The 14289-nt window shown below is 47.2% G+C and overlaps 1 protein-coding gene across 1 annotated transcript; it reads right to left on the reverse strand.

Annotated features, from left to right (window-relative positions):
* Positions 1-1456: 1456 nt before the first annotated feature.
* LOC122201789 (serine/threonine-protein phosphatase PGAM5, mitochondrial-like) lies at positions 1457-4780 on the reverse strand. Its single transcript, XM_042907786.1, is given in 4 exon segments — positions 1457-1574; positions 1726-1894; positions 2112-3038; positions 4765-4780. Coding segments are annotated over 4 exon segments (1230 nt in total).
* Between the last annotated feature and the right edge of the window lie 9509 nt (positions 4781-14289).

The following is a 14289-nucleotide window of genomic DNA, read 5'->3' on the forward strand; positions in this document are numbered from 1 at the left end:
CAGGTCATGATCTCACGGTTCTTGGGTTCGAGCCCCGTGTCAGGCAGGCTCTGTGCTGACAGCTCAGAGCCTGGAGCCTGCTTCGGATTCCGTGTCTCCTTCGCTCTCTGCCCCTCCCCCACTCGCGCTCGCACTCTGTCTCTCAAAAAAGTAGATGTAAAAAAAAAATTAAAAAAAAAACACATTTAGTGTATGTGAGTGCAGTCATTTTCAACCATTTAAGGACTTTTTTAAATGTATGCATAGGCACACGTGAGTGTTCACTTATATATGACCGCACCCACATGATAGTTGTCTTGCCTTTGGTATACATTCCTTGAAAAGAATTTACAAGGACAGAATTCAGTTTTATTATGAAATAAATTTGTATTTCATCACAAAATGTAAATTCTTTGGAGAAATGGAAACTAATACATGTCAAGTCTTAGGGAGACGACGCCTTGGTTTCCTAGGGTCCCCTGGCAGTAATCACTATATGAAAGTTGAAAATGTCAAGTTTAAAGTGCCTTTTTCTGTCTGTCCTTCTCCCTTGGTTGACATATTTTTAAATTCACATTTTCACATCGAACAATAAGAATAATATGTACACGTCTTTGTTTCCTAAAAAAAAGATGGTAAGTCATCTACGCTGAGGATGGAGAAGAGGATCTCAACCAGGCGAGCCATCATAGAACGTTCCAGAAAAACGTGGAACTGGCCTGTAAGTGGCAATTCTTACTGCCTTGTGAGCCAGTTGTCACATCAGCTTTTTTTTTTTTTTCTAACATTGGACCCATCTTAGAGGAAAGACTGTAGGAGATGAGAGCTCATGCTCTCTCGTTCATGATTTTTCCAAGCAATGACGTTTTTGAGAGGCGTACTGAAGGCGTTAATATATAGTAAAAGAAATCTCTCCTTCCTCGTAATCAGCCTTGTCCCCACCCTCTTCCAAACTACTGGGCTAAGGCTGCATCACAGCTGTGCAAAAATCCTGTAAAGAGACAGATCTGCTTTGACCAGCAGTCTCTATTCCCACCGGGAAGTCCTCCCCAACTTTGTCAGAAGGGCCGATTTACACTTTGCTGAATTCTTGCAGGAAGGTTTTTGTTCTGCTTATTTGTTAGCACTCAGGAGAGTGCTAAGGGGAGAGACCACCCCTTAGTCCAGTTCTATTGAGGATGGGGGTGGGTGCGGGGTGGGGAGGGGGGGAGGAAATGGTGGTAATGATGGATGGCTGGGCCAATTTTTGACAAAGATGTTTACTCGGGGTGTTTTTTTTTTCAAACCAGTAAAATAAAATTTTATTTTGCAGTTATTTCCAAAGTTACAGAGAAATGGATCAGATGTCCCAATTAGTCGCACTGATCGCAGAAAATGTTCATAACCACTTCACAGGAATTGTAGTTTCCCCTAAATTGACAGAATACTTGGAATGGACACATCGCGTCTCAACAGTTTAATCCATAAGTGTAAAGGATTAACAGCCAGAGGCCGACGAAGTGTCTAGTATTCTCCTGAAACAGGACCCTGGCTGCACTGTCGCTCTCCGGTCCCCTCCTTCACCCGTCTTGCTGCCCCGAGGTGCTGGGAAAGGCCTAACAACACAGGGGAGTTCAGACCCCGTGGTGTCACAGGTGCAGGCCCCCAGACTGAGTGGTTACCAAAGCAAGAACCCAGATGAACAGAATCTTTCACTGACAAATATTGAAGTGATAGAGAGAGTTTTAAGAAATGAGAAGAATGTACGACAAGTTCTGAACGGAAGCGCTGGCGGCCCCTCCTCCGGGGAGCCCCTCGTGCCTAATGGCCTTTGCCGACAGCCTCGAGGGGCTCCCGTGGCCAACAGCGGTCACGACCAAAGACGCCTGTGCAAACTGGCCGTAGTCCCCGCAGACGGCGGCAGTGAGGCCCCGTCCTGGCAGACGGGGCAGAGAAGCCCAAGAGAGAAATCAGGCTGATCTGCTCGGGACGATTCCCCTTTCCATCCTGGGCCGGAAGTACAGACCGAAACGCCCCATTTTAGACACTAAAGACGTGCGCGCTTTTTCACCTTCCTCCCGGAGGAGGAACAGCGGCACCGCAGCGCAGCCTGTGGAGGGAAGACAGGGAAGGAGCCGCGTCCGTGGCGGCACCCGGGCGAACCAGGCTGGGGACCCAGGGAGCAGGTCCTCCAGGCAGCCCTCGGGAGCCGGAGATCTTGTCCGGAGGCACGAACCCCGTGTCCCCGAGGGCCCTGAGCGCCCCTCGGCCACCAGGCCGAACCACCAGGTGGCTGATGCTGCTGTCGTTGCGAGAGAGGTGGAGCCAGACTTCCGGGGGGAACGGCAGCGCCCGGCACACGATGTAGCGGATGACGCTGGCATGGCAGCTGAAGATCACGTAACTGTCCTCCCGCTGCTTGGCGTCTGCCCGGTGGATGTAGTTCCGGAAGGTGGCCTCGATCCGGGCCCCGTCTTCGTAATACTGCACAGCCTCGGGCTTCCAGTGGGACACGGGTGGGTCGGGCTCGATGGGGGCGCCTTCCCTCCGCAGGTCTGTGCTGACCTTGGAGACGCCTGGCAGGTGTTTGCTGAGGACAGCAGTGGTTTCGATGGTCCGGGTCATGGACGAATGGACAATTTTATTAAAGTTCAAGCCCAAGCTGGCAAGTCGCAGCCCCGTCGGTTCAGCCTGTTCACGACCCAGGGGCGTCAGCGTGCGGTCCTTTTCCTGGGAAGCATCCACGTGGTTCTGGGAGTGCCTGGTGAGGAAGATGTGTCGCGTGGCCTTGGCTTTGTCGTGGTCCAGCCTGGAGGCCAGTTCTTCTTCTCCAGATTCCGGGTTCCTCTTCCGCAGGTTCGCCAAGGACAGCGGTTCTCGCCTGTCCCAGTTGGAGTCCCAGACGCCCGGCCCAGGGCCCGCGGACCCCGCCCACGCCGGCACCTGGACCACGCGCGGCTCCGCATCCCTGCCCGCGCGGGGCTTTCCCACCGCCACGGCCGAGGAGAGCAGCGCGGCCGAGCCTCAGGCCAGGCCGCGGGCCGTCAGCTGCAGCACCTGTAGGAATGCCAGGCCCGCGCCTTTCCCACACCGGCTCAGGGCAGACGCTCCTTTTCAGGTTTTAATTTCAACATCGCTTTCTGGGGCGCCCTGGGTGGCTCAGTCGGTTGAGCGTCCGTCTTCGTCTCAGGCCATGATCTCACGGCTCGTCAGTTCGAGCCCCAGGTCGGGCTCTGTGATGACAGCTCAGAGCCTGGAGCCTGCCTCAGATTCTGTGTCTCCCTCTCTCTCTGCTCCTCCCCCACTCACACTCTGCCTCTCTGTCTCACAAATAAATAAAAACATTAAAAAAAACAAACATCACTCTCTTCAGAGAGGCCTTCCCTTACCCCACCCCCCCAGCTAAATCAGCCCCACTCACTCTCTACCACGTGACCTTATCTTATCTTTGTCATTGCCCTTATCAATACCTGCCATTGACTTATTTACTCATTCCGCCCAGCAAGATCCTTGTCTACCTCCATTGCCAAGACCAGTGCCAGGCCCCAGAAGGGGTTCATGTTTGACCCGCCGACTGCTCTGTGCTAGTGGATGGTTTTCCAAAGCCAGTAGTTACATGAATTTCATGCTCACATTCTGGTGGTGTTTAAGTACACATCTCAGTACCCTTATGATTTTCCGTTTTAAGGACACAAAAGCATGAATCACATTCTTTTTCTTGTTTTTAATTTTATAGAGAGCGCATGCATGAGCGAAGCAGGTAGAGAGGGAAAGAGACAGAATCTTAAGCAGACTCCACAGTCAGCATGGGGCCCGATGTGGAGCTCAATCCCACAATCCTGGGATCGTGACCCGAACTGAGATCAGGGGTTGGATACTCAACCAACTGAGCCACCCAGGCGCCCGAAGAGTGAATCACTTTCCTTAGGCACCACCGTGACTTGGGGAGAATTCTGGATAGAAACGCATTTCACGATTAAGAGGTCAAAACGTCTTTAATTTTTAGGAAATGACCCCCGTCTGCCCTGAACCGTCATGCCATTATCACCGGCTTCAGAAAAAGCATCTGCAAGGCAAACATGACAAAGTATAAGTCTAGGAACTGGAAGACCAAATCTAAGCTAAAATTGTGCTCAAACAAGGCAAGGCCTTTTAGTTCTACCCTAATAGTACCTTCTCACAAGTTCCAAAGTTCGGAATCAGAGACATGGCCTCGCAAAAGCAGGTGGTCAACCTCAGTCTCTCAGTACACTGCCTGGATCCTTGTGCTGGCTCTCGGAAAAAAAGTTAGGAGGTGACACCTTTCATTTTTCAAGGTCAACATTTTGTCTTTAAGAAAGCACAGAGGCTTTTCTGCAACAAACACAGACCACTAAGACTTTCTGGGCTGAGATGCTGTCCCTGGCCCCGCTTTGTCTGAGTCACCCAGGGCAGCACCCCAACGGCCAAGGACAAGTGGAGGGAGGAAGCTGCTCGTCCCACTCCAGCGGTGAACCACCAGTGAGAGCCACTCAGCAGGTCTTCAAGGACCTAGGACCCTACTAGGTGGGGACAGCAAAGGTTGGGGGGCTGGGGGTGTTGTGGTTATGCTCTCAGAGACTCAAGTCCGTTGTGTTACCTGAAGCGTATTTTTCCCCCAAGGGCTGGTGAAACCTAGAGGAAATACCCGTTGCCTCCCTAGTCCCGGCTGTTTATTTCCACACAGAGATGTCACTGCTCTGCCTATGCCCTCCAGGATTTCCCACCCGGAGGTCTGACACAACCAACCATCAAGGTGCAGTCTCCTTACCAATCTGCCCTGGCTACCGTCACTGCTCGCCATACCTGATGCCCAGACTGGCCCAGGTTTCCAGGTTCCCTGACTTTCTCTTGTTTGGCAATAGGACAGAAGAGCAGAAGAAGAGAAAGGTGACCCTGTGTGGGTGGCTTCCAGGCCTAGGATTAAGCTGAGACCAAGAGCAGGGAAGTCAAGGTTAGTCAGATCAGAAATGAACAAGCCAGGGGCACATGAGCCAGCTTTCTCAAAATAAATAACTTTAAAAAATATAATTAAAAAAAAACTGTATCTCTGGAATCAGGATGCATCTCTGAAATCGGGATGTGTCTCGCCATAAAAGATGTGTCTGGCATTCCATCATTTAACTGGTCTTAGTTTTAGGTGATACAATAAAGTCATGGTAAGTGAAGTGAGACTCAGCTTTCCCAGCACGCCGGAGGGTGGATTTAGAAAAGGTTACAGAGGATGGGTTTCCAGAAAGTTCCTCCAGCTTCGCACCACAGCACCTTCTCCACAGGCAGTGAGCCATGGCTATGCTCTCCCTACCAAGGGTGGGGGGGTGTAGCTTCCCAATCCTTTCAGGAGCTTTCCCCGTGTGATCTGACACCAGCCCCCGCGGGCAGATGGCGGGGCGAGACTAAAGACAGAGGCAGGCCACTCCGTGGTGGCGAGAAGCAATTTTAATAAGAGCAAAGGGAACTTAGGAGGCTTGTCTTGGGCTCAGCAAGAGAAATGGATCCTTGCACCTGTCCTCCAAATCTTAAAAGTTTACAAAGAGGCTCTGACTGGGCTCAGTCACATGTACTGTGCCGGCGTTTTCAGCATCTCAAGGCTGTCCTCGGAGCAGCCTCTGGGAACAGAAAGGGCAAACGGAACCCACATTTCAAGAACAGGAGAGGGGGCTCCTGAGTTCTGGGGTCCAGCTCAAGTCACATTTCCCAACTGGTGGGGAGGCCTTCCTTGGGCGCCCTCTCTCGGCATTAGTGGTGGAGGCTGTACCTTATATCTGCTATTTCTATATTCTTCACAGTTCCCTTTCCTTCTTATTAGTCTCGGGTAAGGGGTGGGTGTGGGAAGGCCACTGTAGTTCTTTTTTTTTTTTTAATTTTTTTTAATGTTTATTTATTTTTGAGAGAGAGAGAGACAAAGCGTGAGTGGGAGAGGGGCAGAGAGAGAGGGAGACACAGAATCCAAAGCAAGCTCCAGGCTCTGAGCTGTCAGCAAAGAGCCCAACGTGGGGCTCAAGCCCACGAACCAGGAGATCGTGACCTGAGCTGAAGTGGGAGACTTGACCAACTGAGCCACTCAGGCACCCTGGGTGGGGGGGACAAAAGCTTTATAATGAGAGAAGAGCAACACGGCCATGAGGCAGGAACAAGAAAGGGTATTGCTGTCGTAATAATTTGTTACATAGGTATCCAAAGACCACATCCAGAAAACTTGCTCCTGGGAATTAAAAGCAAGCCAAGAGCCAGATTCAACACAAGCACCTTTGCCTCGACCCATAAAATCTGTGTATGTCCACGAGCATCCCTTATTCAACGTGCAGACAGACAGAGGTGTGTTACACGTTTACTTGTATGTGTTGAGGGCACTGTAGGGGTGAGGACCACAGTGAGAATCAAACACTCCAGTGTCTCACTTTAGCATGGCTTCTAACCACTTGGAGGGCTTGTTAAACTCAGAGCAGGGGACTCTACCCACAGAGTTTCAGAGTTAGGAGGTCTGGGGTGTGGCCTCAAAACTGCAGTTCTAGAACGTTCCTAGGTGACACTAACCTCCACTTTGAGAATCCCTGGCTTATCATCATATGATGAGCTCACCAGCAGAAGGCCGGGACCAGGGTCGTGATGGCCTTTGGGGACTCGGGCCGGACAGTATGAGTACAGATCCCAGTTCTGGTGCAGTTACCTTAGGAAATGTGTTCACTTTTCTTTATCTTAGTTTCCTCATCTGTAAAATGGGGATGATGGTACCTAAATCCTGGGATCCATAGAGGAATTAAAGGAGTTAAAACATGCAAGGTGTTTAGACCACGCCTGGCACACAGCAAGCACTTTGTAATTGTGTTTCACTGAAAAAGTACAGGTCCCGGCGTCAGACAAACGGCTTAAACTTAGTACCTTGTGAAAGTCACTTCACCATTCTGAGCTTCAGTTTTTTCACTTGTAAAACGAGGATGAAAATAACACCTATCTTACAGGCTTTTCATGAAGATTAAAAAAGCTAGTACACTGGTTATGAAATCTTGACAATTGAGCCTACCAACAACTTTCAGCTCCTCTAAATGGGGTTTCCTTCTGGTGAAGGGTGTTGACTCTGTGGGGTGATGCTGCCCTCTGCTGGATCAGTGTGCATTTCTAGAAATTAAGTTGGTGTTCTCCATTCACCAAGCAAAAAAGCTAACGATCTTCAGCCAGTTTATATTCTCTGAACACATTTCTTTGGCTGCCATGATCAAACATAGTTGAATTAAATCACCGTCAGCGAATGGTTTCCTCACTGGGCAAAATAACAAGCCGCTTGGCAACTTACTGAGGTTGCAGCCTCATTTCCAACTTTTATTTTTATGAAGACACAATGGGCTGTGTTGTGATATCCTGTTTAAGTTTCCTACTTTTCAGGGCGCCTGGGTGGCTTGGTCAGTTAGCATCCGACTCTTGCCTTCGACTCAGGTCATGATCTCCCTGTTTGGGAGTTCAAGCCCCGCATAGCGCTCCAGGCTGCCAGTGTGGGGCCTGCTTGGGATTCTCTCTCTCCTCTCTCTGCCCTGCCCCCTCTCAAAATAAATAAATTTTAACAAATAAAAAAATTTTTTAAAAATCACTGGTATAATTTAAAAAATAAAATAAAATTTCTGCCTTTCATGATTGTTGCTTTCCTGTGAATTGGGAATATTGGGACGACTGCCTAGTCTGGTAATGCACACGAACACTGTATTCTTTCAGGGTCCCTGTGGTAGGCACTTGAAACAGTGTAGCGTTATCACCTGGTCGCTGGGATTCGTCATGTGCCAAAACAGCCAGACGGTACACACAGGAGCAAGTGTCCCTCTGTGTCCGGATGAAGCTTTATTTATTAATGATGGAATACGAATCTCTCTTAATTTTCGCATGTTATAAAATATTATTCTTGGGGCGCCTGGGTGGCTCAGTCGGTTGAGCGTCCGACTTCGGCTCAGGTCATGATCTCACAATCCGTGAGTTCGAGCCCCGCGTCGGGCTCTGTGCTGACAGCTCAGAGCCTGGAGCCTGCTTCACATTCTGTGTCTCCCTCTCTCTCTGCCCCTTCCCTGCTCATGCTCTGTCTCTGTCTCAAAAATAAATAAACATTAAAAAAAAATTTTTTTTAAATATTATTCTTTGATTTTTCTCAGTCACTTGTAAGAGTAAAAACCATATGCAAAAACAGGAGCTGGCCAGTTTGCGTCTGCAATCTGTACTCTGCAGACCCCCGGTCTAGAATCCTCCGCCAGCGTCCATCCACATGCTGAGGGGACCAGACTGGTGAAGTAAGCAGACATAATGCCTGCCTTCTTCAGACCCCTTAGGATGCCACTAATCTCTGCCATTCTGCTAGATACACCATTTACTCTCTTGGCCAGGGGTATACTTTTGAGCTTCTACTTGACTTTCCTTTCTATGGTGAATTTCACCATAGATCCAATATGTATTGAGGATTTTTGCATCAAGGTTTATAAGGGATATGGGTCTCTAGTTTTTTCTTGTAGTGTCTTTGTCTGGCTCTGGTATCGGGATGCTGGACTCATAGAATGAGTTAGGAAGTGTTTCCTTGTCTTCCATTTTTTGGGACGAGTTGGAAAACGATTGGTGTCAGTTCCTGTCTAAACATTTGGTAGAATTCACCTGTGAAGCCATCAGATTCAGAGCTTTCCTTTGTCAGGAGGAAACACAAACATTCGGTCTATAACAAGATCTTCAAGTCCTAACAGTCTAATTTAAATGTATACAGCCTCACTTCAACAACATATAAGAACCCTTTTCTTATTCAAGTCTGTCTCCCTCCCCTTTCAGGTATTAATGTCACAAAATTACATCGTTATGTATTATGTGTCCCCAAACAGACTAACGATACTTTCTCACGCATTCGTCTCTTAAATCTCATAGAAAAAGTGCAGAATTACCAAATCAAAGTAACAATAATACTAGCTTTTATAAGTGCCCACATATTTAACTTTGCTTCTCCATATGGCTTCAAGCTACTACTATCTAGTTACTAATTACTAAAGCCTAGTGTCCTTTAATTTATTTTATGTATTTATGTACGTATGTACGTATTTGTTTGTTTATTTATTTTTAGAAAGAAAGAGGGTTGGAGAGGGGGCAGAGGGAGAGAGAGAGAGGGAGAGACAGAGACAGAGACAGAGACAGAGAGAATCTTAAGCAGGCTCCACACTCAGTGTGGAGACTGGCATGGGGCTTTATCCCACAACCCTGGGATCATGACCTGAGCTGAAATCAAGAGTGGGATACTCGACCAACGGAGCCACCCAAGTGTTCCTCCTTTCACCTCAATCTGGATGACTTCCTTTAGCATTTCTCACAGGGCAGGCTTTTGTTTATCTGGGAATGTCTTCATTTCTCCCTCGTTTTTGAAGGATAGTTTGCAGGATATAGGATTCTTGGTTGACATTCATTTTTCCTTCTGGCCTCTAAGGTTTCTGATGAGAAATGTGCTGGTAATCCTATTGAGGGAAATATGATTAACATTTAATATTAAATAAAAGCTTTAATAAAGCTTTAATAATGCTTCCACTTAACTTTATTAAGGTATTAATAACGTACCTTATTTTGTCTTATGCAACAGAACATTTCTTATAGTATCATGACGTCCGTTGAGTTATAGCATCATTTTGAGACCGATCATTCGTAATTAAAAAAAAAAAAAATGAATTGAATAGTTTAAGGTTAGTCATTGGGGCTCTTTAAAAGCCAAACAATATTATAGATTTTCAAACTGGAAGTGAAAACAAGCTACTGAAACATCACACAGATTTTAATTTCTAATAAAGGAAATAACAATTGCCAATAACCCACGTAGACAGAAAGCTCTTTGGAGTCCTTATTTGTGAACCCAAAAAGTAAGAATAGCAATGGAGATAATCTCCAGCTGTGACTGGTCCATTTCTTGCTAATGACTTCATAAAGAGCCTGTAAAAGTAAAACAAAACACACTCTTGTATGTCTCCTGTACTCTCAATACTCTACTACAACACTATTTCACTTCTGACATCAGACATGGGGAAGTTTGCACACATCAAGCAATTCTGTGACACTCTCTGGGTGTCCTATAATCTAACTCAGTTCTGACCCTATCTACCTGATGTTATCAGATCCCACATATTAAGGACCTAGTCTCACATGGGGCGCCTGGACGGCTCCGTTGGTTGAGCTTCCGGCTTCAGGTCAGGTCATGATCTCGTGATTTGTGAGTTCAAGCCCTGCAGTGGGCTCTGTGCTGACAGCTGGAGCCTGCTTCCGATTCTCTCTCTCTCTCTGCCACTCACCCACTTGTGCTCTCTCTCTCTCTCTCTCTCTCTCTCTCGCTCTCTCTCTTTCTGTCTTAGAAATAATAAATGAATAAACCTAAAGAAAAAAATAAAGGACTTAGTTCTATAAATTGTGCCTGCCCCTTCAGATGCCCACAGCAAGTCCAAGGTTGTTGTTTCCATGGTGCTTCTGACGGATTGGCTATAGATTGGAGGTTACCACAAACCCCCCGTCTTTTGGTTCAATTCATTTGCTAGAGCAGGTCACAGAATTCTGGAAATCACAGTTTACTTACTAGATTGTCAGTTTATTATAAAAGGATATTGTTACTGGTCGAACTGGGGAGAATCCAGGTTCTGGGGCCTCCACCCAACTGGACCTCAAGAAGCTGAAGTTTCTTGGTGTTGTCATGAGAATGAATTCAAGGACAGACAAGCGGCACAGCACACAAGTGACACAAGTGGGAAAGTTCATTACGACAAAAGGTACACTCTTGAGAGATGAGAGCGGAGAACGTAAGAGACAGAACTGCGTCCCGAGGTTTGGGTTTCTATCTTGGATCAGCAATTGTTAACTAGGGGCAGAATATGCATTACTTGGGGCCCGTAGCAGGGTTTCATGCTTCTTTCTTCCCATTTTAGTCAGAGGGCTCCTGTCACGGCACCTGCCATCTTGACCTGTCTTCTCGGGAAGTACTGCCAGCACAGGTCTCTGACCTTGCCTATAGCCAACCGGGACCTCCTCATTGCTGACCTTCAGGTATTAGGTGTTAGTTGCCTACTCCAACAATATTACTCAGGAATAGCCAGACGGAAAAGACGCGGCGGGCAAGGTATGGGGGGGAAAGACCCAGAGCGTCCCGTGCCACTCTCCCCAAATCTCCACAAGTTCACCAGCCCTAAAGCTCTCCAAACCCCATCCTGCTGGGGTTCCGTGAAGGCTCCATTACATAGACATGACCGATTAAATCACTGGCCATTGTGGGTCGAACTCAACTCCCAGCCCCGCTGCCTTCCCCACCCCTCTGATCCTGATGCCGTTCCCATGGCAACCAGCCCCTATCCCTTGGGGCTTTTCCCCAAAGCCATCTTATCAATATATATTCTGGTGTCATTGAAAGGGACATCTTATGAATAATAAAAGACCACTTTAATGCTTTCCTCACTTAGGAAATTTCAAGAGTTTTAGGAGCTCCATGACGGGCGTTGGATACGAGAGGGAAAAGATAGGATAAAATAGGCAGAGAGGGAAAGGTTAGGACTTGAGGTCCCTGGGTGGGAAAAAAACACGTATTTTGGAACGATGCTGGGAGTGTTTGACCATAGCAAACCCCCTCGGGCATAAGATCCCTCTTCAGAATGTAACAGATACCACCTAGGCTCCCTCAGGAATTTAACAATCAAACTACCTAACTAAAAAAAGTAAACCACAAGACTTGTGTTATAGGAAGGACAGTGTGATCAGCCTGACTCCTCCCACAATGGAGTTGAGCCAATCAGGAATGGGCAACTTGGCACCTAGAGTTATCCAGCCAGTAAGGATAGAACCTGAGAAGCAACAGGGGGGAAGGGAAGGGAGGGCTGGCCAGAACCTTAGAAAACAAGGACCCTTGCCTATAGTGGCTGGTATTCACTTTCAAATGCCCCCTCTCTGTAAAGACAGCTTTCATGCTACTCTAATAGACTTTTGCCTGCTACTCATTTTGTGCCCATCTCTTCATTCTTCCACACAGCAAGAAAACAAATCCCGGGTACTGAGGCGAGAACCCTGCAACAAGGACAGAGGAAGACCAAATTGCATATTTCTTATTATAAATCACAGTATCACACAGCCATTGTTAGGGGATGCCAAGCACCCTTGTAAGACCATGGCCGGACCTAAGTTTCTGGTCATTTTAGCTCAGAAAGATGCTTTTTGTAACCAGAGGGAATCTGACCACAATTAGTTTTATCCTTTTTGGGTTTTTTATCTATTTTTTTTCTCTACTCTTTCCCCTGCCCCTTCACTTTTCTTTTTTCTTTATTCTGTCCCTTTATCTTTTTCTCATTTTTCTTTCTTTTTTCAATTTTAATTTTGTATTCAGTTTTAATGTTTTTTCATTTTTGAGAGAGAGAGAGACAGACAGACACAGCACGAGCCGGGGAGGGGCAGAGAGAGAGGGAGCCACAGGCTCCCAAGCAGGCTCCAGACTCTGAGTTGTCAGAGCCTGACGCGGGGCTCAAACCCATGAACTGTGAATCATGACCCGAGCTGAAGTCAAGCACTCAACCGACTGAGCCCCCCAGGCACCCCTCTTTCTTTCTTTCTTTCTTTCTTTCTTTCTTTCTTTCTTTTTAAATTTATTTATTTATTTTGAGAGAGACACAGAGAGTGAGTGGGGCAGGGGCAGAGACAGGGAGAGACAGAATCCCAAGCAGGAACTGGAACTCACAAACCATGAGATCGTGACCTGAGACAAAACCAAGAGTTGGATGCTTAAGGCACTGAGCCACCCAGGTGCCCCTCTCATTTTTCTTTCTAAATAAATCTGGAGCTAATATCTTTCAGGGACATTTTGTTCCCCCCCCACACACACACACACACACGCTCTCTCCCAAAGATAAAGCTGGTTTGAAATATGCTAAACTGATTCTCTCCCTGATAATATCTGCAGATTTGAGTGAAATAACCTAGAAAACAGGCCATCTCGTTGAATGTGATGTAACTTGGGTAAAAATTAATTTAAAAAAACCTCATATAGAGACACCCATGTGGCTCAGTGGGCTAAGCCTCTGACTTCAGCTTAGGTCATGATCAGCTTGTGGGTTTTAGCCCCGCATTGGGCTCTGCACTGACAGCGTGGAGCCTGCTTGGGATTCTCTCTCTCTCTCTCTCTCTCTCTCTGTTCCTACCCCACTTGCACTCACTCTCTCTCTCTCAAAAATAAATAAATAAAAACTTTAAGGGAAAAAAAAAAAACCCTCATACAATGCGGAGGAAAGCTGATAAATGCAAACAAAAAAGGGCAGCCAGATGTCTGAGGCCAGGTACTCCCCCGCATGGTTTTAGTTTCTGCAATCTTGCTTGCCTCTTGCATGGGCCAGCAGCCAGGAACCAGAAACTTCGCTAAACTAGTCCTCCCAACCCGGAAGCACGTATATGTAAAAAATCAGTAAAACTCCAGCCCAACGTTCAGCCTTTGGAGGTGACTGTCCGTTCTGATTCCCTGCATGCTTGTCGCTGGACGAGCTTGTGCTGGATGCCGAGCATTTGCTGTAACAACAGAATGGAGTCAGGAGGCCAGCAGGGGAAGCTCTCCTATGGGAAGGGGAATTAAAAGAGAGAGAAGCAAACCATAAGAGACGTTTGTTGTTGTTGTTCTGCGTATCTGTTTTTTGAGAGAGAGACAGAACACAAGCAGGGGACGGGCAGAGAGAGAGAGAGGGAGACACAGAATCCGAGGCAGGCGCCAGGCTCCGACCTGTCAGCACAGAGCCCAACACAGGGCTCAAACTCATGAACAGCGAGATCATGACCTGAGCTGAAGACACCTTAACTGACTGTGCCACCCAGGCGTCCCCAAGAGACTCTTAATGATAGAGAACAAACTGGGGGTTGATGGAGGGAGGTGAGTGGGGGATGGGCTAAATGCGTGATGGGTATTAAGGTGTTGTGATGAGCACGGGGTATTATATGAAAATTATATGTGAAGCGATGCATCACTAAATTCTCCTCCTGAAACCAATATTACACTATATGTTCACTGATATGGGCAGCAAAGGCAGAAAGGAATGTAGCTAAAATTAAATTTCCTTATAACCTGCAGCCTATTGACAAATATAATACTTTAAGCAGGCAGAGTGTTGGTGCAAAGAGGTGGTTTTATTAAAGCATGGGGACAGAACTTAGGGGCAGAAAGAGCTGCCCTGGGATTGTAAGGAGAGACTGATGATATACTTGGGCGTTGGGGGAGGTCAAGACTAGGAGACGTTTCCAGAAGGACTTTTATATGTTAAAGAAGACTTACAGAATCCAGAAGCCTAGCTATTGTGAAGCAAAAGTTGT

The sequence above is a fragment of the Panthera leo genome, chromosome D2 (assembly GCF_018350215.1).
Source record: "Panthera leo isolate Ple1 chromosome D2, P.leo_Ple1_pat1.1, whole genome shotgun sequence".
Classification (NCBI taxonomy): Eukaryota; Metazoa; Chordata; class Mammalia; order Carnivora; family Felidae; genus Panthera; species Panthera leo.